Below are 24,371 nucleotides of genomic sequence, written 5' to 3' on the forward strand. Positions count from 1 at the left end.
AACTAAAATCTAGCTCTAGAGTTTATAGACTTAAAAGGTTATAATAATTAAGTTTAGTATACTTAATTTATATTAATTTATATTTTAATATATTTTTAATTTAAATTATTAAGCTAGATATAGTAAGGTATATAGTATTAATAAACTTTTTCTTAATAACTTAAAAAGTAAAAATATATAAAGCTTTAGAAGTTTATATATTAAATATCTCTATATAATTAATATAATTATAAGTTTTTATTAATTTAAAGCTAAATTTAAATTTTTAAGAATTTTTTTAAAACTTAAATTTATAGTATAAAATCCAAGTAGTGCGTACCCTTGTCTAGTATATATGCTTATTATATATGTTATTTACTTAAGTAGTATACTTATTAAATTTATTATATATAAGTATAGTATACTTAGTAAGCTATACTTAAAGAGCTTTAAAGCCTAATATATATATATATATATAGATAACTCTCATTCTTACCTTTATCTTACTAAGACCTAGTGCTACTATGTAATTACTAAACTTAATTTAATATAAAATTCTTTTATTAAGAAGTATCTAGCATTTTATAACTGTGCTGCAGGCATAAGTTCTGTTAAATCTAAGGTTGTAGATAGCCCCATCTCCTTTGAAAGAACCCCTAAGATGCCCTTAATGCTAGTTGGGTCATTTAAGGCTTTAAAGAAATTCTCCCGCTCCGCAACATCCGCAGCAGCCAACGAGCTCAACCTTAGGAGGTTTGCAGTCGACAAAGAATCCGTTACCTTGGTGAAAACATCCCGCCTCCTTTTAGCGTACTCTTCAAGGACAGCGTCGGGTGCTTTGTCGATCAGCACTTGGCGTAGTGCTTCAGCCAGATGCGCGGCATCCAATACACCAGTCGTCAGCCCTAACCCGCCAACAGGATTGTTTAACTGCAAGAGTGGTTTTCAGTAAATGACCAAATAGAGTGAAGGGTTCCAGGGGCTTACATGAGCAGCATCTCCAGCAAGTAAAATGTTCTTGACCCGATATTGAGGTACGCACCGCTGGTGGATAGCGTATGGGGCGGCTTGCGTGTAGACCACTTCATCCGTATTGCCGGGCAACAGTCTTGCGACTCTCTCCTTGACGGCAGGAAAAATAGTCTTATCGTTGAGGGGCTCTCCATCCGGGCCTTCGAAAAATCGCATGCTGGTAGCAATCCTCCACTGTGGCCCTTTTCCGCGTCTGACAACAATGGCCCAGTCGGTTGGATGAGCAATAAAGTTGCCACTTTTCCACCCATATTTGTCGAGGTCATACAGGATGTTTACAGCAACAAGTCGAATTCCCTGCCAAGTGTATCCCTCTAGTGGCAGGTTCAAGTGCTTTCTGACTGAACTTCGACTGCCGTCAGCACCAATCAGATATCGACACTTCAAAGTCAACTCTTGGTCGTCCAGCGCGCGCTTAACGTGAACTTCAACTGAGGCGCCATGGTCCTCGGCACGGAGGAAGGCATGGTTAAAGATGACATTTCCATTCCCGGTGTTGTGCAAGTGCTTCAGGAAGATTTGGCACAGCTCATGTTGCCCCAGCATCGCAGCACAGATGTTTGGATTCTCCGACGGCGGCGGAGTCAGATCCGCCAGGATCTTGGTCGTGTCATTGCCATCTCGCCAACAGACTCCATCGTCGGACCTATGGCCAACATCAAGAACATCTTGAAGTATTCCGGCCTTGGCGAACTCGAGGTTTGCCGCAGGGAGTTGTCTGGGTAATGAACACGTGTCAGCAGAAGGTATGAACAAACAAACACCAAGACATTACTCACACGACAGCCCTCGGACTGCGACAAATACCCTCGTCCGCGTCAAACACAGTCACCTTGATACCCTTTTGTGCAAGGAGCAGTGCGGAAAAGAGACCGACAGGGCCGGCACCAATGACGATGACATTTTCGGGGGCCATTGTTGAGTCGGTCATGCTGTCAGCCTGTGGTGATGAATGAGCTGGAAAGGAAACCATGAGCAGAAAAGTCTACGGCTTTTGAACTTATGATAGGTTTTGCGCACACACGCCCTACGCTGTAATGCTTCGCCGTGAGCTCACCCGGCGCAGAACGGGGTTGGCGGTCAAGCCGGCCATCGACGAAAGCCGGCCTTGACAAATGCCGGCCTTGGCAAAAGCCGTCTCCACCCAACAATGCTCGCGGCGGCACACATTCCCGTTTTCAGAGGATTAATTGGCTGTTTTCGTGACTAAGCTTGGAACCTCCCACACCCGACGGGTCGGCTTCTGTTTTGATACCAGGTTCGCCGGCGCCGGCCTATCCTAATGTACCGGTAACCACGGTAAACGATATGTGTTGCGGTCCATCTAGTAGGTTGCACTTACATTTCAGCTAGCTCAAGGGTTTGTACACAAATGTAATATCACGTAGCCGAAATCTAGTGCTAGAAACCAAAGGTATCTAGGGCTAGCATTAACCAAGGTGGCTTCGCTCACAGATCGGTTCGAGGGAGGATAGCTTGATTCATGGCCCAGGCTCTTGTTGCCCAGTAGCTATGAAGGTAACTTGTGCGATTCATCATTCACCATGCTTGACCGTTGGGTGAGGGGTGTATAATTCTTGTACCGATAAAATTCAAGTAGGCGCGGCTCCTGCCTGTGTGCCAAAACTATCCTATGCCTGAGTAGTTCCTAATAACCACCGAATTCCCTCAACAGTATCATCTGTTCTTTTCTCGATTTGCTTCGCCAACTGAGGAAAAAACTCCCAAAAGTGATGAGGCAATCCTGGATAGAGGTCTACGCGCGTGGCAATGCCATTCTCTTGCCGGAGCATCCGTTCATAGATGAGGCTTTCATCACGTAAACCATCAAGACCGCAGACTTGCAAATAAGTGGGAGGTATTCCGGCGTGACCTAACGGGTGAATCGCGGGCACTGAGAGTGGCGAGGTCTTGTCTGGCTTGTAAGCAGCTATGGATGGAGTAGGCGGCCCTGGTTAGCCATAGAATGGGTACAAAGACGTGGTGAATAGTCTCACCAATGAATGACCGGGCCAGCTCTTCTGAGGGTATAGCCACATCCCTGTTCTGTTCGTGACTGACATAGTCGTCTTGGTATCTCTTCGGAACCACAGGAGGTGGAAGAAGAGGTGCAACACTCAAAAGTTGGCCTGTCACCTTGACGGGAGACCCTAGATCGCGGTTCAAATACACAACAGCATTCGCAATACTCCCACCTGCAGAAGTCCCGCTAACAATGAGACCTGCCGATGGGGATGCAGATGGGTGTACGCGACTTGGATTATTGGCAATCTACGGAGAGAATTGTCAGCGGCATTGCTCGTGAGCTGATATCCACAAAGGGGCCCTGTAATTGTGTGATTAAATTCATTGCTACATACCCAATGTAATGCATCGAATCCGTCATGAATAGCCTGAGGGAAAGGATGCTCTGGAGCCAGGCGGTATTCAACGCTGACAACGATTATGCCAGCCTTGGAGGCGATGGTTCTGTTAGACTCCAAGTCGTCGTGGCGCGAGCCGATGCAGAATCCGCCTCCGTGGAAGAAGAGCAGGATTGGCAAAGCATCTGTTGACGTTTCTTTTGAAGGAGCATACACGTAGGCGAGGATGTTGCTGCCGTCGCGAACGGCTATTTCAATGTCTCGCTCCATCAACCCGGTAGGAGGGTCACCAAGTGCTTCGCGTGCCTTGGTTTTGATTCCGTTTGTTAAACTTCGAAGCGTTTGTATGCTGGCATTGCTGGGTAGCGGTGGAGGGCCCGCATTCTTGACGAGCTGAAATTTGAAAAGATCAGTTGGCTATTGACTCACACGGACATGGGTTAATCAGGTAGGAGCAGCATACCTGCTCAAACTCTGGGTCGGGCCGAGAACTCTCAATGATTTCAGAATCAAGTGCCATAGCTGCTAATTCTCGGTGACGACGAAGGGTAAGATGCCAATTTGGAGTTGAGGTGCTGTCGTTAGCTCGTCCTCACCAAGTTGTGAGGGCCAGTTAACGCTTGATAGTGGTATGATGGACAAACTAATAAGACTAATCTAAACAAATACATCGATTCTAGAACCCCGCTGGATCATTTGGACTTGATATGTCGGAGAGGGGGTCTACTCTGTAGCTGGGGACTGGCGACTCTGCCGCCTGGTTACCGAGGTTAACCCTGGTAGGGATGCTCTTCCTCTGACTCGAGAAAGTCTGCTGGCGAATGAGAGGTCTGTGAAGGACGGCAGAACGGCATTGCTGGAAAGACCGGGCCACACTAATTGCCCAAACTAAACCAATACGACTCCGGAGGTGGAACCCAAGCCCGGTCACCGTGCAGCGCTACCCCACAGCCTGCAAAGGACAATGACGGGTCTAGAGGCGCGGGGAAACTGGGGTCAAGCAGGGGTGAAACGCCATCGTAAGCCTCGGTGGGTGCAAGCAATCTACACCTTTTGCTCTCTTTGTCACCCTTCAGCCAAGCCTCTTCAATCTTGAATGCTGCACTATAGGAGCTCTAGCTTACTGGTGGTCGGCAATTAAGGGCGGCTCCCCTTTATCTGTGGTTTTGCCCGCTATCAAACAGACATATAATCACGCTCAGGGTTCACAGCCCCCCCTTTTGCCCAAGCGTCAAACCAAGATCTTTTCGTAACATTTGTGCCAACACACGATAAACTTCTGATCCGCCCACTATGGCTTCACACTCTTCTTCTCCTGCACCATGGGCGCCGGGAGACCCGACAACCCGTATTGGCTCCAAGACAATAATCTGTCTTGTGGTAAGTCTACTCTCTGTTCACAGTGGTCAATCCCAGACACTCACCAGGCCACCACCTAGTCCATCAACCTCATCTATTTGGCACAGCTCAGCTCCGTTATCGGGTCGGGGTTCTTGGCACAGTCAATGTCCCAAGCTGTCGGCGGTACAGGGAATACGGTCTGGTACTCGTCCTGTATTACCATCATGACAGTCGCCTTGAATCCTCCCATCAGCCAGGTAGCCGACTACTACGGTCGTAAACCTATCCTCGTCTTGTTGTCTCTTGCTGGAGTGGCCGGGTCCATCATTGTGTCCAGAGCCCAGAACTCTGGCACCCTTATCGCCGGCTTTGCCATCCTGGGCCTCAATTTCGGATGCCAGTCAGCCCTCCTAGCCGTCTTGTCCGAAGTATTGCCCCGACGCTACAGGCCCATGGGCCAAGCATCCGCCAGCCTGGCGGCCAGTCTGGGAGCAACCATTGGGCTCTTGATGGGTGGGGGACTGCTCCAACATGGAAATCTCTCAAACTATCGCATCTATTGGTACATCGAGGCCGGTCTCTACGCTATCGCAGCCATAGGTTGTCAGCTAGGTTACAACCCTCCCCCACGAGAACTACAACTATCGCTCAACTTGTCTGAAAAGCTCAATCGTCTCGACTGGATAGGATATTTCCTCTTCGCACCTGGGCTCACCCTTTTCTCCATGGCCCTTGCATGGTCTGACAATCCATATTCTTGGGACAGTGCCAATATTCTTGGCCCATTCATCATCGGCGTCATGGCCATTATTCTCTTCGTCGTTTATGAGTGGCGTTTCAAAAAGGACGGCATACTTCACCATGATCTCTGGCATCATAGAAACTTTGCCGTCTCCTTGTTTGTCATTTTCATCGAAGGACTGTCATTCTTTGCGGCCAACTCCTACTTTGCCTTTGAAGTTTCTCTCATATACGATGCCAGCGTTCTCTCGGCTGGTGCAAACTTTAACATCATGTTTTTGACAGGTTTTGTCTTCTCCCCTGTGTTTGGACTGTGGTCTTCGAAGCGCAAGTCCATGCGGGCTCCGCTCATCGTGGGTTGTGTCTGTCTCCTAGTGTTCTTCATTCTACTAGCCACTGTGAACATAGACACTCCTCGCTACGCCTTCTGGATATTCCCGGTTATTTCTGGCATTGGCCTCGTCTCTATCGTGCCACTGTCCATGGTCTCAGCTCAGTTGGCGACATCCCCAGAGCTAATCACTCTGGTATCGGGGTTGATAACCACAGCCAGGAGCTTAGGGGGCGCAGTTGGCTTGGCTATCAACAACGCAGTTCTCACCAGCACCCTGGAAAAGGAACTGCCCAAGAAGGTCAGCGCAGCAGCGCTTCCACTAGGACTGCCTCCATCATCTCTGCCTGCGCTGATCGACGGCCTTGCTTCACAAAGGAAGGACGCTGTCGCTGCTGTTCCCGGTATCTCACCCGAAATTGCCCAGGCTGCAATTGGAGCAATGAAAAGAGCATACTTGGTCGCTTTCAGGAACGCCTGGATCGTTTCGGCCTCGTTTTGTGGCCTCTTGGTCATAAGTGAGTCTTATTTCCCACCCCGTCCGTGTTGAAGTGGCTTCTTATCGGCAACAGCTGCTTGTTTCATCAAAGAACAGAGAGACGAGTTTGATACGCGCATTGACGCACCTGTTGATGCTGGATTGGTCGGTTTGGAAGGTAATGTGGGTTCGTCGCCCGGTATGCAGGAGTCTCTCGAGAAGCAGGGTCACAAAGAGGCAGAAGTGAGTCACGAGGAAAACTCCCGACTCTAGCTCGCGTTTGAATCCACGAGGCTTCTCGGTTGCGCGAGGATCTGTTGAGCAGCTTTTACTATAGCTTGGGGTTCAGCATCATCATTGATCCATCGAGACCAACATAACGTCAGGAAATTCTCAGTGCGCCTCATGATTGAAATGCTTATCGACATAAGGGTCGCAAGACATAACCTAGTACCCAACTCAACACCCTAGCCAGATATTAGGTATAGATCCAAGCATTGACAGAAACTGCAGTCTTCTGATAAAATTCCCCATTGTCTCTATAGCTTCTTCCCATCGTTAATGTAGGTGCATTGTGGCTCGAGTAGTTTGTCTCAGCCTTGACTTGGGCTCAATCAACTCTTACAACTGTAGGTAGTCGAGCTGCATGTTCTCGTCACTGACATAATCCAGCGGGAGCCGGGAACTCCAATCATTTCGGCTATCCAAGTGCGGAAACTCGGTTAACTCTCGGTCAGGCATATTGGGGAGCTCAATCATCTGCGCTTCTGCATCCTCTAGTTCCCTGGGAAGTTGGGAAATCTGCTGCAACCCTAGCACAGGGTCGGGGCCGTCCTCTTCGTCGGCCCTATTGTCGTCTCTCGTTTCCTCACCAGTAGTCCCTATCATCAAGCTAGCCTGGTCATCCTCATGGTCTTTGGAGCGCCCGGGGGAGGCACGATGAGGGAAGTACAGAGCAAAACGCCGTTCAAGCAAGGCATCTGCTGAGAGTCGGTTGCGACGGATCAAAGATGTCCTCAAGTCTACGAATTGTACGTCTCAGTATAACCAGTCAAGAAGGTGGGTGAAGCCAACTCACCTAACAAAACGGCCGCAAGCTTCCAGACCGAGGCATATTGAGACAATACCAGATTCACCATCTCGATGCTGTGGTAGGGTACATCTAGAGCCTGCACCGTCTCTTCGGAGGGGTACGCCCGATCTGATAGCAGGCAGCATGCAAGGAACGGTTGGCTCAACCTGATGTACTCAGGTCGCCATTGGTACAGGATACGAGACATATGTTGCGAAAAGCTGAGCGCCCTTGGACGTGGTGCTACAAAACTCGCCCGTATGGTAACGCGGGCACACATAAGCATCAGGTGCATGCCAATCACCCAATTTTGCCTCGCAGCGTCGTTGTCGGGGCCGGAGAATTCAAGATTCTCCAAGTTAAATCTCTGCGATATGGCGATGGAGAAACATATGATGGCGTCAATGAGCTCATCTTTGTCGCGTCGACAAGTGTGTCGACCAGCAGCGAACTCGCTCGCAACTATCATGAGTAAGTTGGCCACGAGGTACCACGCTCGCTCATCTTGATTCGGCGAATCGACTAGAATCTTCCAAGCTTCAGAAGGCCTCGGATCGATGACTGGAGACTTTACTGGGTTGTCGGTGAACCAGGCCGCATCGCACACCGGCAGCCGTACGGCCATCATGGAGCGGTTGATAGAACTTGGGCGTCTGGACATGACGGAGCCAAACGTATCGACTTCCCAGACCAGCCAAAACGCTCGCCGCTGTTCCTCTTTATACGACCAGTCCCATAAGTCGAGGCAGTCATCTTCTTGCTCATCCATGTTGCACAAGTTCAAATCGTAGGCCAGACGAACGCAGACACCGGCAAGGATCCAGGCGCGGTGCGAAGGCCCGGAAGAGTACTCGTAGAAAGCCAGCAGGATGCAGCCCTGGAGGTGCTCAAGCGTTGGCCCTTGCTCGGACGCACGAGGCATATCGTAGTATTTGTTAGCATCGTCCGCGAAGCGCTGTCCGCGGTCTGGTGCTGGGATGTCCTGGAACCACGGGTTTGACGAATGTCGGGCAGCCAGGGCAAACATGCCGCAGAGCAGTAGTGAGTCTGTGTCTGAAATGGGCCGCATGCGAGTTTTGGCAAAGACGCCGTTGTTCATGTAGCGATCAAAGAACCTCGGTCGGTGGAGAAGTGGAAGCCAGGCTTGGATCTTGTCGAAAAAGAGATGAACAAGGTCAGTGAGAACTTGCTCAGGGACAGTCAACCACCACCCACAACCCACATCTCGGTCGCAATCTCTCAAGGAGTCAAGGGAGGAGCCTGGGAGGGACCAGTCGTCGTTGTTGTAGTTATCCGAGGCGTTGGTTGGGGTTCTCGTCTTGAGCCCGGATTCATCACTGTTCCCGTCCTTGGCCTGTTGATCTCGCCCCCAATGATGGAGTGAGGCCAGTTTGTGGAAGTCATTGTTGTTTGAACGGTCGGTCGAATACTCCGTCTCAGAAAGCTGCTGGATGGGCATGTCAGAATCTTGTCCGTCGCTGAGTCGTGACTGGAGCAGGTCAAAGAGACGCTCGGGCTCAAGAATTAATATTGAAGACGCTCGAGGATCTGTCAGGGGCGCATCGACATTACGAAGCCCCCGTGGGTCAATTCGGTGTTTATTTTGGTGGCTAGCTGCCGGGCGGCGCAGTTCGGGTGTCTTTCTCTTGGTGGGAAAGGTGCAAGATCCTCCAATTCTCCTGCAAAGCCCGCAGGTTGGCTGTCTCATATCGCCTGAATAGAGAAAGCTGGTCAGTACGGCCGTTGATGGGTGACAACCAGTAGATACAGGTTAGGGCTACGAACATCTTGTCTTCTTTCTATAGGCAGAAAAACAATACACGTCAGTATCAGCGTCATGACCCAGATCAGCAACGGTTAAGTAGGAAGGATAGGGAACAAGGTCGGAGGCAACGAGGACGAAAAGAGGAATGTATAATGGCGGTTCACATGCCGTCTGCATTCGAAACAGGCACGACGGCCCTGCCTTGTCTCGCAATGAGTCGTACGGGCCGCGTCATGTTGCACCGTGTGTAGCTGCTGAGTGATGGTCCCGCCCGGGGCGGTAGTTGTAATGATGCACTCCATCGGTGAGTAGAGTAAGGCTGAAGGTAATGGTGAATGGGTGAGCAGATGCAGGGAAAGAGGGCAGAGGGAGAGTATCCTAAACGGCCTCCGCAAAGTCCATGGGCCAACAAGGGGGCTGGAGTTACGCAACCAGGGTGACTAGACCAGGGTAGGGCGTTGCGGGGTTGCAGGCAAAGCTCTGCCGGTACATCTATAATCCGTAGATCCGAGATGGAACAACTGGTTGACTTAGCTAGTCCAATTCCTTCGATTGGTGAGGCTTCTGTAGGTCAGACCCTCCTTACTCTCCCGACTTTCTTAGCCGCCCCCAAGTTTGGTTTGCGGGGAAAGGGGCCGAGAAGCGTTACCCCGCGGAATCACACGTGCCGACTGGCCGCGGCAACAGAGGCAGTGGGCCCGGTAAACCACGGTGTTCCTCAAGTGCCGAGTCTCGGACAATTGCAAGCTACCGAGAGTGGGTTAACCCGAATCTGTCCAAATGGTCTTCTTCAGGTACTCAGGATGACCCATGCAGGGTAGCAGAGGGGTTAGACAGGGACGGCCGGACACCGTGCTGCCGGGTCCGCCAACCATTAACTCTCCTGGATGTATTATTCTCCGTGATGAAAGAATCCAACCTGGCAGCCCGCGTCGGTTATATCCCACATGCTTCCGCCTCTTACATTACATGTAGGTTATCGTTTCCCAAGTGTTTCTCTTGCCTCTTCCGGTTATACACCTGGAGCAAGGCGTCGTTTTTCATGAGTTTGAGTTCTCCTAAAAATATGGTAGGTTTCACCTTGCTGTTCTCGGCTTTCACTACATGTCATGAAACCTGGGACTAATCCTGTCGCGATCGCAGTCTAGCCAGTTAGACCCTGTCGTCGTCATCGGCGCGGGTCCTGTTGGCCTCTTTACGGCACTCCTGGTTGCGCAGTCAGGCATAAAGGTCATTGTGTATGAGTCGGAAGCCGGCATCGATCAATCCCCAGGGGCCGTCGAGTGAGTGCTTGGTTGCAACCCCCCGAGCTCGCTTTCAGCTGATCGCCGGGATAGGCATTTCCCTGCAGTTCTTGAAGAATTCTCAAAAGCTGGAATCCTCGAAGCCATCATCGCCACCGGAGAAAAGAATCAAGGTGGATGCGACTGGAGGGATAAGGACGGGAACATCATTGGGGGACTCGACCCACCTCCAGACAACCCTTACTTCGCTGTTAACCTTTCTCAGCCAGAACTGTGCCAAGTTATTCTGGACGCTGTCATCAAGACTGGAAACGCTCATATCCATTTCAACCACACTATCCAGCGCCTCCAACAACAGGATGGATTCGTCGACTACTGGGTCACAAGCAACACTGGCAATCATGAGGTCCAAGGCCGGTGTCAGTATCTTGTCGGAGCAGATGGTGGTAGAAGCACCGTCAGGCGCAACCTGGGCATTGATATCGAGGGGTACACCTGGGAATCTTGGCTCTTTGTTGCCGTCAACTTCCAGTATAGTCTGGGCGAACTCGGTTGGAAAGCCACTAACTTCATTGTCGACCCTGAAGACTGGGGTTTCGTTGTGAAGCGAGGCCAAGGCACGAGCTGGCGAATGATAACTGGAGTCCATAGGACGGAAGTTTCCACTGCCAAGGCGAATACACTGGATGAAGCCACAATCAAGGTGGTCAAGAATCGACTGTGCCGCCTTCTCCCTGGAGATACAAGCAGCATTCAGTATGAAGCGATGGTGCCGTACGTTGTTCACCAACATTGTGCCTCTAGCTTTGTTAAGGGCAATGTCTTGTTAGCTGGAGACGCTGCTCATGTGAGTGCCCTCTTCCTCGTTGGCAATTTCAAGCATCAAGCACCCCTCGCTGTTGTTTTTGCGGCTTGCTAATGTTGGATGGCAGCTCAATAACCCTGTCGGTGGACTTGCACTCACCGCGGGCCTACTCGACGCTGCGCACCTTGCTGGTAGTTTACGCCAGGTCCTGAACGAAGGTGCCGGTACAGAGGTGCTCATATCCTACGCTGAGACAAGACAAAGAATCTTTCGTGAATGCATCGATCCTATCACGACGGCGAATCTGCTTAGGTTGATGTCGGAGAAGCCGGAAGACATCAACAAAAGAGAGAGGTTTTTTGAGGACCTAAACTCGAAAGACTTGGCCACTGCTACACAAGTGAGCCTTTCGGACTTTGCGCTTACCTCCACGTCTGATACCAAGTTTGATACCTACCACGAGGTGACATGGTTCATCTCAGTCACAAAGCCCGATGGATGGGAAATGGAAAAGTTCGTACATGAGTACAAGACCGTCCATAGTGGCATGACAAGACAAGGAAAAGAGCATGGCTCCCCGCTACAGCATTATATTCAACTGTCGAATACCAATAGGACGATGCAAGGCGGAACGCGGCCGGAGTGGAACTACGTCACATGTCTCACATTTCCTAGCTTGTTCATTACCTATGCCGGGTTTCAGGATCCTGGCTACCGAGCCACTGCTGGTGCCCACATCTTTTGCCGGCTTGATCAGCAGGGGTGTCTTGCGAAGCAAGTGGCAAAGTTCTCGAGGGGTCAGGGTAAGAAAAACGATAAAGGTATTACAACCCGGATCTTGTTGTTCCATGACCGAAGCGCGGCAAACGACGAATACTCCCAGAAATGGCTTCAAAAACGATCTGATGACATGGCTAGCGCTGTCGCTACTGATGAAAACAGCTTGGAATATGTCCTTTGGCAAGACATGACGCCTAAGAAGTTGGACTTTTTCTTTCGGGACACGCAGTTCTCTGGTGGATCATGGCATAATTACAAGGCCGTTGAGGCATTCGACTTTGATAATGAAGGTGCTGCTGTTGCTTTTCTGGATCGCCATACGAACGAGATTACGGAGAACAGTAGTCGACAACTTACTGTTGTTATTGGCGAGCGGGATGACATAGTTACCAGCTGAGTCTAATAGACATAGCACAGTCTTTTCAAGATCATTTAGAATGCGGAGACTTATTTCAAGCCGCTCAGTACTTTTAATATGCCTGAATAACAGGGTGAGGGGAGGCTCTCTAGGATCCAATGCAAGCAATAGAGATCCTAGAAGATGGATCCCCGGATCCGGCAGTCTGGGGAGATGGCCACGTCGATAGCAGTGCTGACGTCTCTCCCTCACGGACAGGGGGATCGACGTGACGCTGAGGAGAGCCGTACCAGATTAGAGAGTTATAGTGGCACTGGCGATCGTCCTCTTGATGACGTCTATGAAGTTGAGCACCTTCTTAGACACTCTCTCCCTTAGGCAGACGAACAGCATCTCACCGGGACTATAGCCTGTGACTGGGTCTATCTCGCATATAGCGACCTATACCCGCCATTTGAATCGCTGACATAGCCTATTAAGTACAATGTCGCCAGGAACAGTGTGACAGGAACGGTGAAGAATATTCTCTTTCTGGGAGTTAGTAGGCCTCTCGAGTGTATTTGCGCTAGGAAACTAATAATTTAATCATAGGGAGCCAGCTAAGTAGGTCGTATGGTATTTAACTCGTTTGTCTAAGCTAGCCAAGTATTATCCCTTGAGTTGTGGAAAACCTCCCGGCCGTACCGAGCCCCACATCCCCCCATCTTCTCAGAGGTACATGAGGGGAACCTTATGACGCGTCATTGATTGATTCCGCCTACATCCCCATAGAAATTCTTTTGGATTAATCAATGACTTCCCAATCGGTACCTATAGAGATCTCGGCAGAGGCTCTCAACGCGTATGATGATAGCAGCTTTATCAATGAAGATAATAGCCTTCAAGAGCATGAGGGTAATAGCACCCGGAGACCGGCTTTTCTGCCTGCCGAAGACCGAGGCTTCGATTTTCAACCCTTCGAAGTGCCGTGACGAGCCCTTCTCGTCAAGGAGCTACCCCAGGACCTATTTATCCGTTAATCAATTTGATAATATGAGCAGTGTGATATAGCGATTTGTAACTCGAGAGATTGCTGGTACTTCTATCACAGGCTAAAATAAGGGGGGGATTAGGTACCGTTGATCTGAGGCGTTTTAATTGGCCGTACCCCCCTGCCGTGACCTGGCGGGAGGTTTTCCGCAGCCCAAGGGATAGCTATAATAATATGTCGCATAACATTCGTGTGACCGGATGTAACTATCCGGTTTCACATCTGGCCTGTCGCATAATCCCAACGACATGAACTTAAATAGCTGTACCCGAACACATGGCTGTTCGATTTCTTTTATTCTTCAGATAATTATCATCAATTGACTAGTGCCATCAATAATCCCTGTGGAGCCAATTGTCTGACATAATAGCTAGGCGGGGGAGCATAGTGTGACGGTCAAGGTTCCCAACGTAGTGTACCGTAACCTGATTTAGTTTATGTTGGCAGTTGCAACGGGGCGTGGCGCACTGAGCGTAGGGTGGCGAATCACGTCTGATAATATCAAGAAGTATTCTTGAGTAATCAAGTTGTATTGAAAGCTAGAGAGCTATCTAGATAGGGAAGTGAGAATGAGCGAAGCTATATATACTATTCTGATTTGCTTGGTCGATCATGGTCGAACGCGCTCTCGTTCGACCTGTTCGACCATTCAAGGTTAAGGTTTCACTTTTGATCGAACGTGGTCGAACTCGTTCCCGTTCGACCCGTTCGACCACACACCACTTCCACCGGGGTCTCCAGTGGGCAATTGCAACTTAGGTCTTCAGGGCCACAACCAAGATCCTTTATCTTGTATAGCTTTATTGGGTATTTAGATACTTAATCATATAGAAACGCATTATTTTTTTTTATTAGATCTATATTCTTATTGCAGCTTATAGTTAAACTAGAAGACTTTAAAGGTAAATTAGTAGTAGAGCACGGTCAAGCGTTACACTTTCCTCTTTTAGACTAGTACAGCGTTACACTTTCCTAATATTGTTAGGGCGTTTTCGGAGTTATAGACCTCGATTGCCGCCACAGACTCAACTATTCGAGACGACTCAGCCTGATGATTTGTGGTCTTAATATCTTATTTCGCCCTTTGCCGCTGCCGGCATTTCTAGGTACATTCCGCTTGTAGGCGACGTCGACGTAGCGCAGCGGGGTCATATTCGTCTATAAATCGGAACTTCATTATTGCTTTTTGTTACTAGTAGTATCTATTAACTTCTCTCGAAGAAATTAAGGTCTTGGGGGTATAAAGGCGTGATAACCCGATTAGGAAAATATAATAATCGCACAAAAGTTTACTAACCTAGAATAGGAAAATATAACGCTTAACCGCACTCTATTCCCAATGGCCTTCGAGGTCATTAAGTTATGTGATACAACAGCAACATAGATCTAAGACAGAAAAGAATACATTTCTATATATTAAGGCATTTAACTACCTAATTAAACTATACAAGACGGGGAATTCTAGTTATGGCCTTAAAGACCTAAGTCGCAATTGCCTACTAGAGTACCTAGGCTCAGTCATAACCTGAGATAACAAAGAACATTCAGCCACGCCGGAGACATTCCTCCAGCTCAATAGACATGCCTCCAGCTCAACAGTAAGTGCTATCGTTATGCTTGGCCTGCGCCTTGGACTTCGCTCGACTAACAGCTGCATTAGTTCCTGTACAGATCACAGATCACAACCTCTTAGATAATAGGAATAGTTTATCGAAATGTTAGGGGATTCAATAGACCTACTTGATTCGTGCCGATGAAAAATGTGTAGTCTATCGATTTTTACGTCTATCTTTCTCAGAGTCTCTCCCCCTACCCCTTGTTAGTAGAAAAATAGAGTCTATATTCTTCTTATCCACGTAAGTCACGAGCGGGGTTATTCGTAGCTAGGAAAGGCAAATATATTTAAAGATTTATATTTCCGTATTCTATACTAATAATACTAACCAATGAAACGGAAGAAATAACAGAAGAGAATAGATATAGAAAAGTCAAGACATCGCCAACACAAAGAAGCGGGTAGATATCCAGACCTTCCTAGACATATCCATTAGCCGCCGACGAAAAACCAAAGGCTAAGAGTAGACAGTCAGGTATAAACACTGCCTGAGCCCGCGTCATCGCGCCCAATTTACTTCTGCTTCTTGAAGGTCTCCCTTAGAACCCTCACTTCCAGATTTATAGCCTTACTATCATGGTTCAGGCTAAAAACGAAGTCATCGGCAGCAACATTCCCATAGTTGACACTGTCAACACTAGACCATTGCTCTAGGGCATTATCTAAGATGTAAAAATTGTTGCCTTTGGAAGTTGTCATAAAGAGTGCCCGATACGAAACGTGACCGGATTTTTTCCCATGAGAAGATATCGACGTATGGAGATTGGTTACCTAGAGTCGTATGGCTTGCTATTCTCCATCTTCCACTATGCCTTATGCTACTTATTGAATGTCGACGCCTCGACTGACCCAGCTTTTAACTAGAAGCCCTTTCTCGTCGGCCGTGATACTAATAGAGGAGTTTTCTAGCTTTGTGGTTGACGCGTATGTCCCGCAGAGGTTCTCATAGGCTTGGATGCCGCTAATTTTCTCGAGAGCAGGCAGGAGGGACGATGTTACCAATTCTGTGGCTACCTTTATGGCGGGGCTGCTGGTGATGCCAGCCGTCAAGATAGAAAAGGTGATTTGGAAATCCGGAATAAGCACCAGCAACGAATTATACCTGCCCAGCGAGCTAGACTTTGTATACAAGTTAATGACACGTCCGTTGGTTATGTTGCTCCTCATTCGGTGGATCTCCCAGGGACTTCCGACGGACAAGCTCAGTGACGCGGTGTGAGAAGTAGGCTTCATCCAGCGCCTGGTAATGGCCGGAGATAGTTGCCGGTTCTGCAGGACTGCTTGGCCAAAACGAGCCAAATCCAGTGAGGAGGAATATAATCCTGCGGTTCTAGTTGCGGTGTCAGTGGAACCACTAGGACAGAGGAGTGCGAGAGGGGCTAAAAGTAAACTTACGGTGCTTCGTCGCCGGTATCTTAAAACCACGCACTATCGCCATTAGGAATCACTGGGATATTATGGGTCGTTAGCCGCTCCGTGCCCGTACCACTGAGACGCAGTGGCTTCACAATAGATAATTATAGTAGATCGTGATACGATTTCCCGGAGAGGCGTTCAAGTATATAACCCAGAATGCGGTAGGTAGCGTTCGAGTAGACGGGTATGCTATAGGTAGCGAAGATGGGATATCTTTGAGTAAAGCCCTCGAAGTATTCTACCCGTGAAGTATTAGGCTCGTGCGAAACAATTAGAGCAATAGTAAGAGTAGTTTTACCTTTTCGGTTGTAGGGCGGCAGAGTAGAGTTTCCCGCACAATCAGGAATATCCTTTAACGGAAGCTTTGGCAGACTAGCCTCTTCCCTGGGGAAGTCTTGGCTCGCCAAGTCACCATTACTAACTATCAGAAAGTTAGCTTCATTTCATTAGACTTCCGGCAACCAAGACGTAAGCCACTTACAGTCTCTCCCAATACCAGAAAGATAAGATGCCAAGGAGCCAATAGTTACTTCATCCCAGTCCACAGAGTCAATTACATCATTCATACTCTTAGAATGCCCACGTAATTCAGGTATAAAATCTATGACTAGCTTATCCCAATATTCCCACCCGTAGTTGACCAAAAGCATGTAGGCAGTAAAGAGCTTCGAAATACTACCAATTCGATACACCGAGTCTTAAGTAACATTAAGAGTACTCCCAGCACTCTCGTTAAGGTTAGAAGACAAGTAATAGAAATCGAACAAGGGAGTATTACCGGCATCAGTAGACAAGACCGTGATAGATACTAAATCTTCACCGCTCATCGAACTGGCAAAACCACCATGATCCCGAAATGCCGTGTTCAAGGTATCGGAAAGGTTAGCAAGAACGGGGTGCATAATTCCCACTGACCCCAGGTTAAGTAGAGGAGGGACCACGGGTCCGAGCAAAGAGAGGCTCATTCTAACAAAGCAGGTAAAAAATATTTGTAGGTCCTTGAGAGAGATAAAAAGCCGTGAGTGATAAATAGTAAGTTTAATATCGATTCTCCTATAGATTTTTATATTTCATCTTCGGTCAAGCTAATCTGACGTATTCCCGCGTGGCTAGTCTCGCAGCATCTGGCCCGCCATAGCCAAGATCGCCAGAAGCGGTAATTAGGCGGTCCGATACTTAACGCTAAAGATAGCGGACGTTAGACGGTCGATGGAAAGCGGGAATTAAGTGGAGACGGGAATTAGGTGGTCTAGACAATTCGCCATAGCTTAATTCCACCCAGCCGGTGCCCTCAGGATCAAATGGTTTATACAACATTGGCCGTATAAGATCGCAATTAAGAATACATCCAGGCTACGGTACGAGCAGTATATGGGGCATTATTATTAAAATAATCATTAAACGTCGTTTTTAAACTCCCCACTATTAAATAGGTCCTTGCTAATCAAAACAAATAGGTATAGATATAAAAACTCGTAAATGCGTTGCCCCCATCTCATGAACATATCTAGGCTATGACTAATCATGAATTGCCCAAATACGCTAATCTCTCTGGAAACCACATTAAAACAGGAGAACTCAATAACTCTAGTCGAGACGGCTCTAAAGTAACTCAATCTAGCCATCAAGCTGCGCAAGCCGCCCAGCAGTATCTTAGTGGGAACTCGCCGCCGCCACGGCTTCTCGTAGGCTCTGCGCTACATCGAGGTGGTTCTTAACATATCGATTATCCGAAGAACCACCTCGATTATTATCCCCCCTTTATTTTGGGTCTGCGCTATGCTTAAGAAACAGAGAATGTAGACGAGGTAGCCCCTAACCCCGAAGGCACATCCAAAAACAGGTACTAGCATATATATTTCGTAGTATTTGAGGTGCGGTATTAATCAGAGAGTAAGACATGCCGGAATTCCCTTAAAGCATGGTCTATTTTGCCCATTAGGCTATTTCAACAACGCCATGGGCTGCACGGAGAGTCTCGGACTCGATGTATAGAGCAGCAATCTCCCTATCCAATATGCTTTATTCCCGAAGACTAAACTTAGAGACATAATCGTCTATTTGCAAGTAATAGTTAAGTTCTAGGCATCTAAGAGTCGCACGACGCAAATTAGTACGTGGATCTAATGCCCCGGATAAAGGGTCGGCTTTAATACCGGCCCGGATTTATAGATGCGCTGGACAACCAGCCCGCCAGTTTTGAAGATCAATATAGAGGCCATCTAAGTCTTTAAGCTTAATCCCCAGACGTCTTATAGAACCATAGCAAAGAGACTGTGCAATTTTGCGAGCAACTATTACTAGGCTGAGCATAGTATCGAGGTAGCCCTCTGTTTTATTTAAAGATAAATCTTCGGCGATTTCGGCATTATTATCCCGGATCCGTGAACTAGTTTTGCGGTTAAGAGTATAGAAGGCGTCTAGGCTATATACGTGCCAAAAAAGAAGCGTCCGGCGCTCGTTGGCCTTTGAAAATATTAGCCGTTCCGATGATGAAGCGACATAGTGACACTGGATTTCGGACTACAGAGTCATTATGATGAGCGAGTCGTATCCAAGGAAAAGCTTGGCGAGGTGTGATTGAAGCGGCTGCCCGTATGAGGCATCGTACTCAAAGCCTACTATAAGTGCGAGGGCCTCCAGGTCATCTAGCCGGACTGACCCTCCATGATTCGGGCTGTTGTGAGTCTCAAAGATAGCGTCTTGAAACTGACGAGCAAGCCGCTGCTGAAGGTCCCAGTTATCCAAGTCTGTCGGAATAAAGGGCACTCCACGGCACGCCACAGCACTTGAAAGCGCACGGCTACATCGACCAGAGCGGTAATCCTCCCAGAAAGAGTCCTCAAAAAGGATAGGCATCGAGCTAGCGGCAATATCAAAATACGCGTGCAACGCATTATCAAACAGAGTTTAGTCGATACATTGTGCTTCTAATGAGGATAAATGCGGAGCGGTCTCGAGTCCATCGTCACGGCGCGGCTCATTGCCTGTTTCAGCATTGTTGGCACCCAGCGTTTGGCTGGGATCATTCAACATCAACATCTGATCAGCCCAGTCTGCCGAATCATACTAATCCGGAATAAATATTTGGTCGAGAAAGGAAGTGCTGTCTGAGCTAATCCCCAGAAATTAATCCTAGATTTCGAAATTAATAGGTGGACTCTGATTGGAATGGCTTTCGCCTATTACTGGCCCTGGCAAGGAGGCTATAGAGTAAATAAATGATGCTAGAGTGGGAGCTGCGTTATCGCCGTGCTGCGTTGAAGGCAAGAGTGGAGGCTAGGAAGTAATAAGAGACGAGTTAATTGCAGCGTCTTAAGACTCCCTGAAATTAAAATCATGCGGCCGCTTTCTTTTTTAAATGCGAGCGTCATTAGAGTCATTAAGACGGCATAGGACCTAGCGTAGCTCATAATGCGAGTAGCTTTGGTGGCCCTGGCTTACTTAGACTACGCGGTCGCATTTGATCTTTCGCCGGAAATAGAAGTCGCACGACCTACGCTAAGTTCCTCTCTTGAGCTACATTTCGATATAATTCAGAACAGATAAGGCGGCGGGTGGCTAATTATCGATTATTCTGTAATGTTCCCTATCGCGGAAGCAAATAGCGCGAGTAGAAAAGCTTATCGGTGGTTAAGCGGGACTTACGCGGGATTTAAGCGGTAATTACGCGGATAAACCATAGATATAATTAAGCGGTAGATAGCGCGATTCAGACGGACATGGCGTGGGTCTTGTAAACGGGACTTCATAGTGACCACCATCAAGCTATAAGGATAGATAAATGAACAAAAGAAATCATTATTTCAGAATTCTAGTTCAGAAACCCTCAAGCCCACACATTTAAGCCAGTATAAATTCTACCGACTCCAATCATATTGCCCCTAACGGTATTAGGGCAATCAACTTCGTCCCAATACTAGCTACAAACGCTATCTTTCTAACCATTTTTTGCATACTCCTATTTCTATATTATATTCTCGTCCTTCATTTCTAGAGATATTATAGTTATGCTATTAGCATAATCGGGGGTTTGCTCCTGGAACTTATTGGCTACGCTGCTAAGGTCTAGCTTGCCCATAACCAAAGTAACAAAAATGCGTACATCGGGTTTATACTCACTCACTCATCTACCGCAATCTGCCTATTGGCTGACTTATTCTCAGCTTTATCATTGGGCTAACTCTTAGTCCTACCTTCCTATCGTCTTCACTATATCTTAGGATTAGCGCCTTATAATAATACTTCAATGCCACTTACTTCTTACCCGTCGGTCCTAAACTCTTTTCCACTATTTTTATTCTTAGAGACTTCATATGTCTTGCTTTCATTAGCGTGGGAGGTTCCTTAGCCGCCATCTATTCCGATCAACCCATCGGCGTAAACCTTATGATAGCTAGACTTGCTACGTAGGTTTTCTTCACCGCCATATTTTGCATTATGCTATTCATTCTCTTCTAGAGTACCAGGGAAAGGCTAGCCATAGATCCTAAGCGGTGGTTTATACTCGGTGAGTGGCATACATATAACCCAACCAAGCATAGAAAAATCAAAGGCATTAGCTAATTCAAATATTACATTAACAGGCGCCGCTATTGCTTCAGTATATCTTTTTCTCCGCTCGTGCTAGAGGGTTACAGAATTGAGCGACGGATTTAGCGGGCCCCTAGCATCAAAAGAAGGCATCTTTATTACTCTAGATAGCATTCCAATTACCCTAATATCGGTCATTCTCACCCTGCTTCACCCAGGGTACTAGTTTTCGGGCTAATTTAAGGGTCAAAGAAAGATAGATTTAGAGCTTCTTTAATAGTCGAGCTACACAGTCCATAATTAGGGAGGTTCAAATATGCCAAAAAGGAGTTAATAGTAATACTATGATTATAGAAAGTAAAATATCTGCCTTATATATAGACCGACGGTTCAGGGAGTATAGGGATACTCAAGTTAGCAAAGCACTTAAAGGCATCCAGAGTAGCAAGAGCCTTTAGAACCGAGATAGTAAACCTTTATATATGGCAGAAGCCGGTACTAGAAATCCGGTTATAGACGCAATCTATTTTTCCAGTTGGTCACAGAAGAGCTATAGCCAAAAGTGGACTCGACGCTCATAGCAGAGGTTTCCGATAAGCATATTATCAAAGGTATATAATCTGCTTCCTTGTTATCACCTGGTTTCCCTTCTCTTAATATATCTAGATGAACTCTATCTACACCCGGAGGAGCAGTCTTCGCTTTACTCTTTGCCCTCATTACTCCTTAGTATCCACCCGAGATCTCTTCTCCGCTATGTTATCTAAGATAGTCCTTGCCGTGGCCGCATGCGTCCTCGCCTCCGCTAACGCCATCTAGCCCGTCCCCCAGAACATTTCCATGGGAGAGAAAGTGCTTTTTATGGACCAAACCGTCCCTATGACCTACAACGGACAAGCTATACGCTGGACTCCCCCTGATGCCTATGACCGTGACGAAGCTATGCAGCCCGATGCTAAGACTAAGACGTTGTTCAACGAGCAGGTTTCCTACACATATGGCTAAACTCCCGATGCCGGCGCCAACTATAGCAGCAAGGACATTATCTAGTCCGGCGTCTCACGCGCCTTTAAGGCCATTTTCTAGGATAACTTTATGCCCTGGAAGCTCCGCGAGCGCCACTCCGACTTTGAGCCCGATGCCAAGTCTAAGACATCGATCAAGTCCATCGAGATTACCCAGACATATAAGGACTCGCCCAGCGTCTTCAAGCCCAAGGCCGGCGATGTCGACGAGTCGTATTCGCTGACTGTCTCTGAGGACGGCAAGGTGGCTATCAAGGCTAAGTCGTCGACGGGCGTGCTCTACGGGCTCGAGTCCTTCTCGCAGCTCTTCAAGCACAGCGCCGGCACCTTCTGGTACACGCCCAATGCCCCCGTGTCCATCGAGGACGAGCCGCGGTTCCCGCACCGAGGCGTCCTGCTCGACGTCGCCCGCTCGTTCCTCGGGGTGGACGATATTAAGCGCACCATCGACGCCATGGCCTGGAGCAAGCTGAACCGCCTGCACCTGCACGTCACTGACTCGCAGTCGTGGCCCCTGGAGATCCCCGCGCTGCCCGAGCTGGCCGAGAAGGGCGCCTGCCACAGGGGCCTCTCGTACTCGCCCCAGGACGTCAAGGACCTCTACGAGTACGGCATACCCCGCGGCGTCGAGGTGGTGCTGGAGATTGACATGCCCGGCCACATTGGCGTCCTCGAGCTAGCCTACAAGGACCTCATTGTCGCCTACGACGCCAAGCCCTACGACCAGTACTGCGCCGAGCCTCCCTGCGGCGCCTTCCGCCTGAACAGCACTGCCGTCTATAGCTTCCTCGACACGCTTTTTGGTGACCTCTTCCCCCGCATCGCCCCCTACACGGCCTACTTCCACACCGGCGGTGACGAGCTCAAGGAGAACGACTCGAACCTTGACCCCGATATCAGGTCCAACGACACCAAGGTTCTGTCTCCGCTACTACAAAAGTTTGTCAGCTACACCCACGAAAAGGTCCGCACGGCCGGTCTAACCCCGCTGGTATGGGAGGAGATGGTGACGACGTGGAACTTGACCATTGGCAGTGACGTCCTCGTGCAGTCGTGGCTCGGAGGATCCGCCGTCAAGGACCTGGCCGAGGGTGGCCGCAAGGTCATTGACAGCAACTACGAGTTTTGGGTAAGTGTCAGGTTCATGTGTTGAGCAAGTATCGAGACTAACTCACACCTTTCTAGTACCTCGACTGCGGCCGCGGCCAGTGGCTCAACTTTGCCAACGGCGACACGTTCAAAAAGTACTACCCCTTCAACGATTGGTGCGGTCCCACCAAGAGCTGGCAGCTCGTCTACGCGCACGATCCCTTGGCCGGCATCTCTAAGAACGCGGTGCAGAACGTGCTGGGCGGCGAGGTGGCCGTGTGGACCGAGACCATCGACGCCGTCAACCTCGACACGCTCGTGTGGCCTCGCGCCAGCGTCGCCGGCGAGGTGCTCTGGTCAGGCCGCCAAGACGCCGCCGGGCAGAACCGCTCGCAGTACGATGCGATGCCTCGCCTTGCCGAGTTCCGCGAGCGCCTGGTGGCCCGTGGCCTGCGCACGTCGCCCATCCAGATGACATTTTGCACGCAGGGCAATGTGACGAAATATGCTGCCTAGACGAGGAGTCAATTCGTTTATTTATTTCTTATTTTTTTTTTCTTTGGGGGGTTTAGGGGGTTTAGGGGTTTATTAGATGCAGAGCGGTCTCAACATGATAACATTGGCACATTGGCCGTACATGCCACTATCATGCCCACGTTCTTATTCCAGGAATCTGGGGTCGTCTACGTAGGGTTACGTTCCACATTCAACGTCCTCGATAGTACAAAAAAAAAAGGGCCGTATTACTCCGAATCATAAAAATTTAATCTGTGGTGGATGCCGCATTAAGCGGCGGCAGCGTTTTGGTCTCGGGTACAACAGATAAGATTGAGGAATGCCCTTGCATACTCTCGGATGATTGGTTGTCTGCACACGGCCACCAGTCTGGCGCGAGGTACGAAACGCAGAAAGTTGGTCGCACAGTGTGTCCGAACTGAGCCGGTTCCGTTCATCCGTGATGACCTTCTTTGCCTGTGAGAAAACACGCTCACACTCAGCGCTCATAGCTGGGCAACTGAACAAGTCAAACGCCATCTTGGACAGGATTGGGTAGTCAGATGCATGGCGAACCCACCACTCCAGAGGATCCTCAACATCCAGATCAGCCTTATTGGTCCTCGCCATAAACTCATCCAGCTCAGTGGTCCGTTTCACCCGCTTCTTTCCTCGTATAGCTGACATCGCAGTGACGGCAAGCCTCTGGCGACGCTTACGAGCTTGCTGGAGTGGATCAAGTGTCGCATTGCCATGAACCATAGCCTTCTCCTCTAGCTCCTCCAGCTCCTCCAGCTCCAGCTCCTGTCGCGCTCCGTCCATTAGGTCCGCCTCCGCTTCTGCCTCGTATTGTGCAAACACCTCCTGCACCACTCTCTT

The 24,371-nt window shown here is 48.8% G+C and overlaps 7 protein-coding genes across 7 annotated transcripts; 3 read left to right on the forward strand and 4 right to left on the reverse strand.

Annotated features, from left to right (window-relative positions):
• Positions 1-245: 245 nt before the first annotated feature.
• Positions 246-1,942, reverse strand: NECHADRAFT_74383 (uncharacterized protein; the record flags this gene model as incomplete). Its single annotated transcript, XM_003039032.1, has 6 exons — positions 246-251; positions 320-325; positions 476-512; positions 794-909; positions 967-1,729; positions 1,791-1,942. 6 exons carry the CDS (start codon positions 1,940-1,942, stop codon positions 246-248), a joined length of 1,080 nt encoding a protein of 359 aa, XP_003039078.1.
• Positions 1,943-2,642: 700 nt separating this feature from the next.
• NECHADRAFT_74384 (uncharacterized protein) lies at positions 2,643-3,894 on the reverse strand (the record flags this gene model as incomplete). The annotated part of the gene is made up of 4 exons (XM_003039033.1): positions 2,643-2,941; positions 3,009-3,282; positions 3,372-3,767; positions 3,838-3,894. The coding sequence occupies 4 exons, from the start codon at positions 3,892-3,894 to the stop codon at positions 2,643-2,645; spliced, it is 1,026 nt and encodes a 341-aa protein (XP_003039079.1).
• Positions 3,895-4,813: 919 nt separating this feature from the next.
• Positions 4,814-6,538, forward strand: NECHADRAFT_30516 (uncharacterized protein; the record flags this gene model as incomplete). The annotated part of the gene is made up of 2 exons (XM_003039029.1): positions 4,814-6,305; positions 6,360-6,538. Coding segments are annotated over 2 exons (1,671 nt in total), but the record flags the coding sequence as incomplete, so codon positions are not given.
• A 348-nt stretch (positions 6,539-6,886) lies between these two features.
• NECHADRAFT_74386 (uncharacterized protein) lies at positions 6,887-8,796 on the reverse strand (the record flags this gene model as incomplete). The annotated part of the gene is made up of 2 exons (XM_003039034.1): positions 6,887-7,287; positions 7,344-8,796. 2 exons carry the CDS (start codon positions 8,794-8,796, stop codon positions 6,887-6,889), a joined length of 1,854 nt encoding a protein of 617 aa, XP_003039080.1.
• Positions 8,797-10,168: 1,372 nt separating this feature from the next.
• On the forward strand, positions 10,169-12,328 carry NECHADRAFT_74387 (uncharacterized protein; the record flags this gene model as incomplete). Its single annotated transcript, XM_003039030.1, has 4 exons — positions 10,169-10,171; positions 10,246-10,385; positions 10,440-11,193; positions 11,279-12,328. The coding sequence occupies 4 exons, from the start codon at positions 10,169-10,171 to the stop codon at positions 12,326-12,328; spliced, it is 1,947 nt and encodes a 648-aa protein (XP_003039076.1).
• Positions 12,329-15,756: 3,428 nt separating this feature from the next.
• Positions 15,757-17,315, reverse strand: NECHADRAFT_74388 (uncharacterized protein; the record flags this gene model as incomplete). Its single annotated transcript, XM_003039035.1, has 5 exons — positions 15,757-16,256; positions 16,330-16,362; positions 16,649-16,771; positions 16,832-17,047; positions 17,129-17,315. 5 exons carry the CDS (start codon positions 17,313-17,315, stop codon positions 15,757-15,759), a joined length of 1,059 nt encoding a protein of 352 aa, XP_003039081.1.
• Positions 17,316-21,639: 4,324 nt separating this feature from the next.
• Positions 21,640-23,513, forward strand: NECHADRAFT_105798 (uncharacterized protein; the record flags this gene model as incomplete). Its single annotated transcript, XM_003039031.1, has 4 exons — positions 21,640-21,675; positions 21,715-21,867; positions 21,970-23,037; positions 23,094-23,513. 4 exons carry the CDS (start codon positions 21,640-21,642, stop codon positions 23,511-23,513), a joined length of 1,677 nt encoding a protein of 558 aa, XP_003039077.1.
• Between the last annotated feature and the right edge of the window lie 858 nt (positions 23,514-24,371).

Source organism: Fusarium vanettenii (assembly GCF_000151355.1).
Source record: "Fusarium vanettenii 77-13-4 chromosome 1 genomic scaffold NECHAsca_208_chr1_2_0, whole genome shotgun sequence".
NCBI lineage: Eukaryota > Fungi > Ascomycota > Sordariomycetes > Hypocreales > Nectriaceae > Fusarium > Fusarium vanettenii.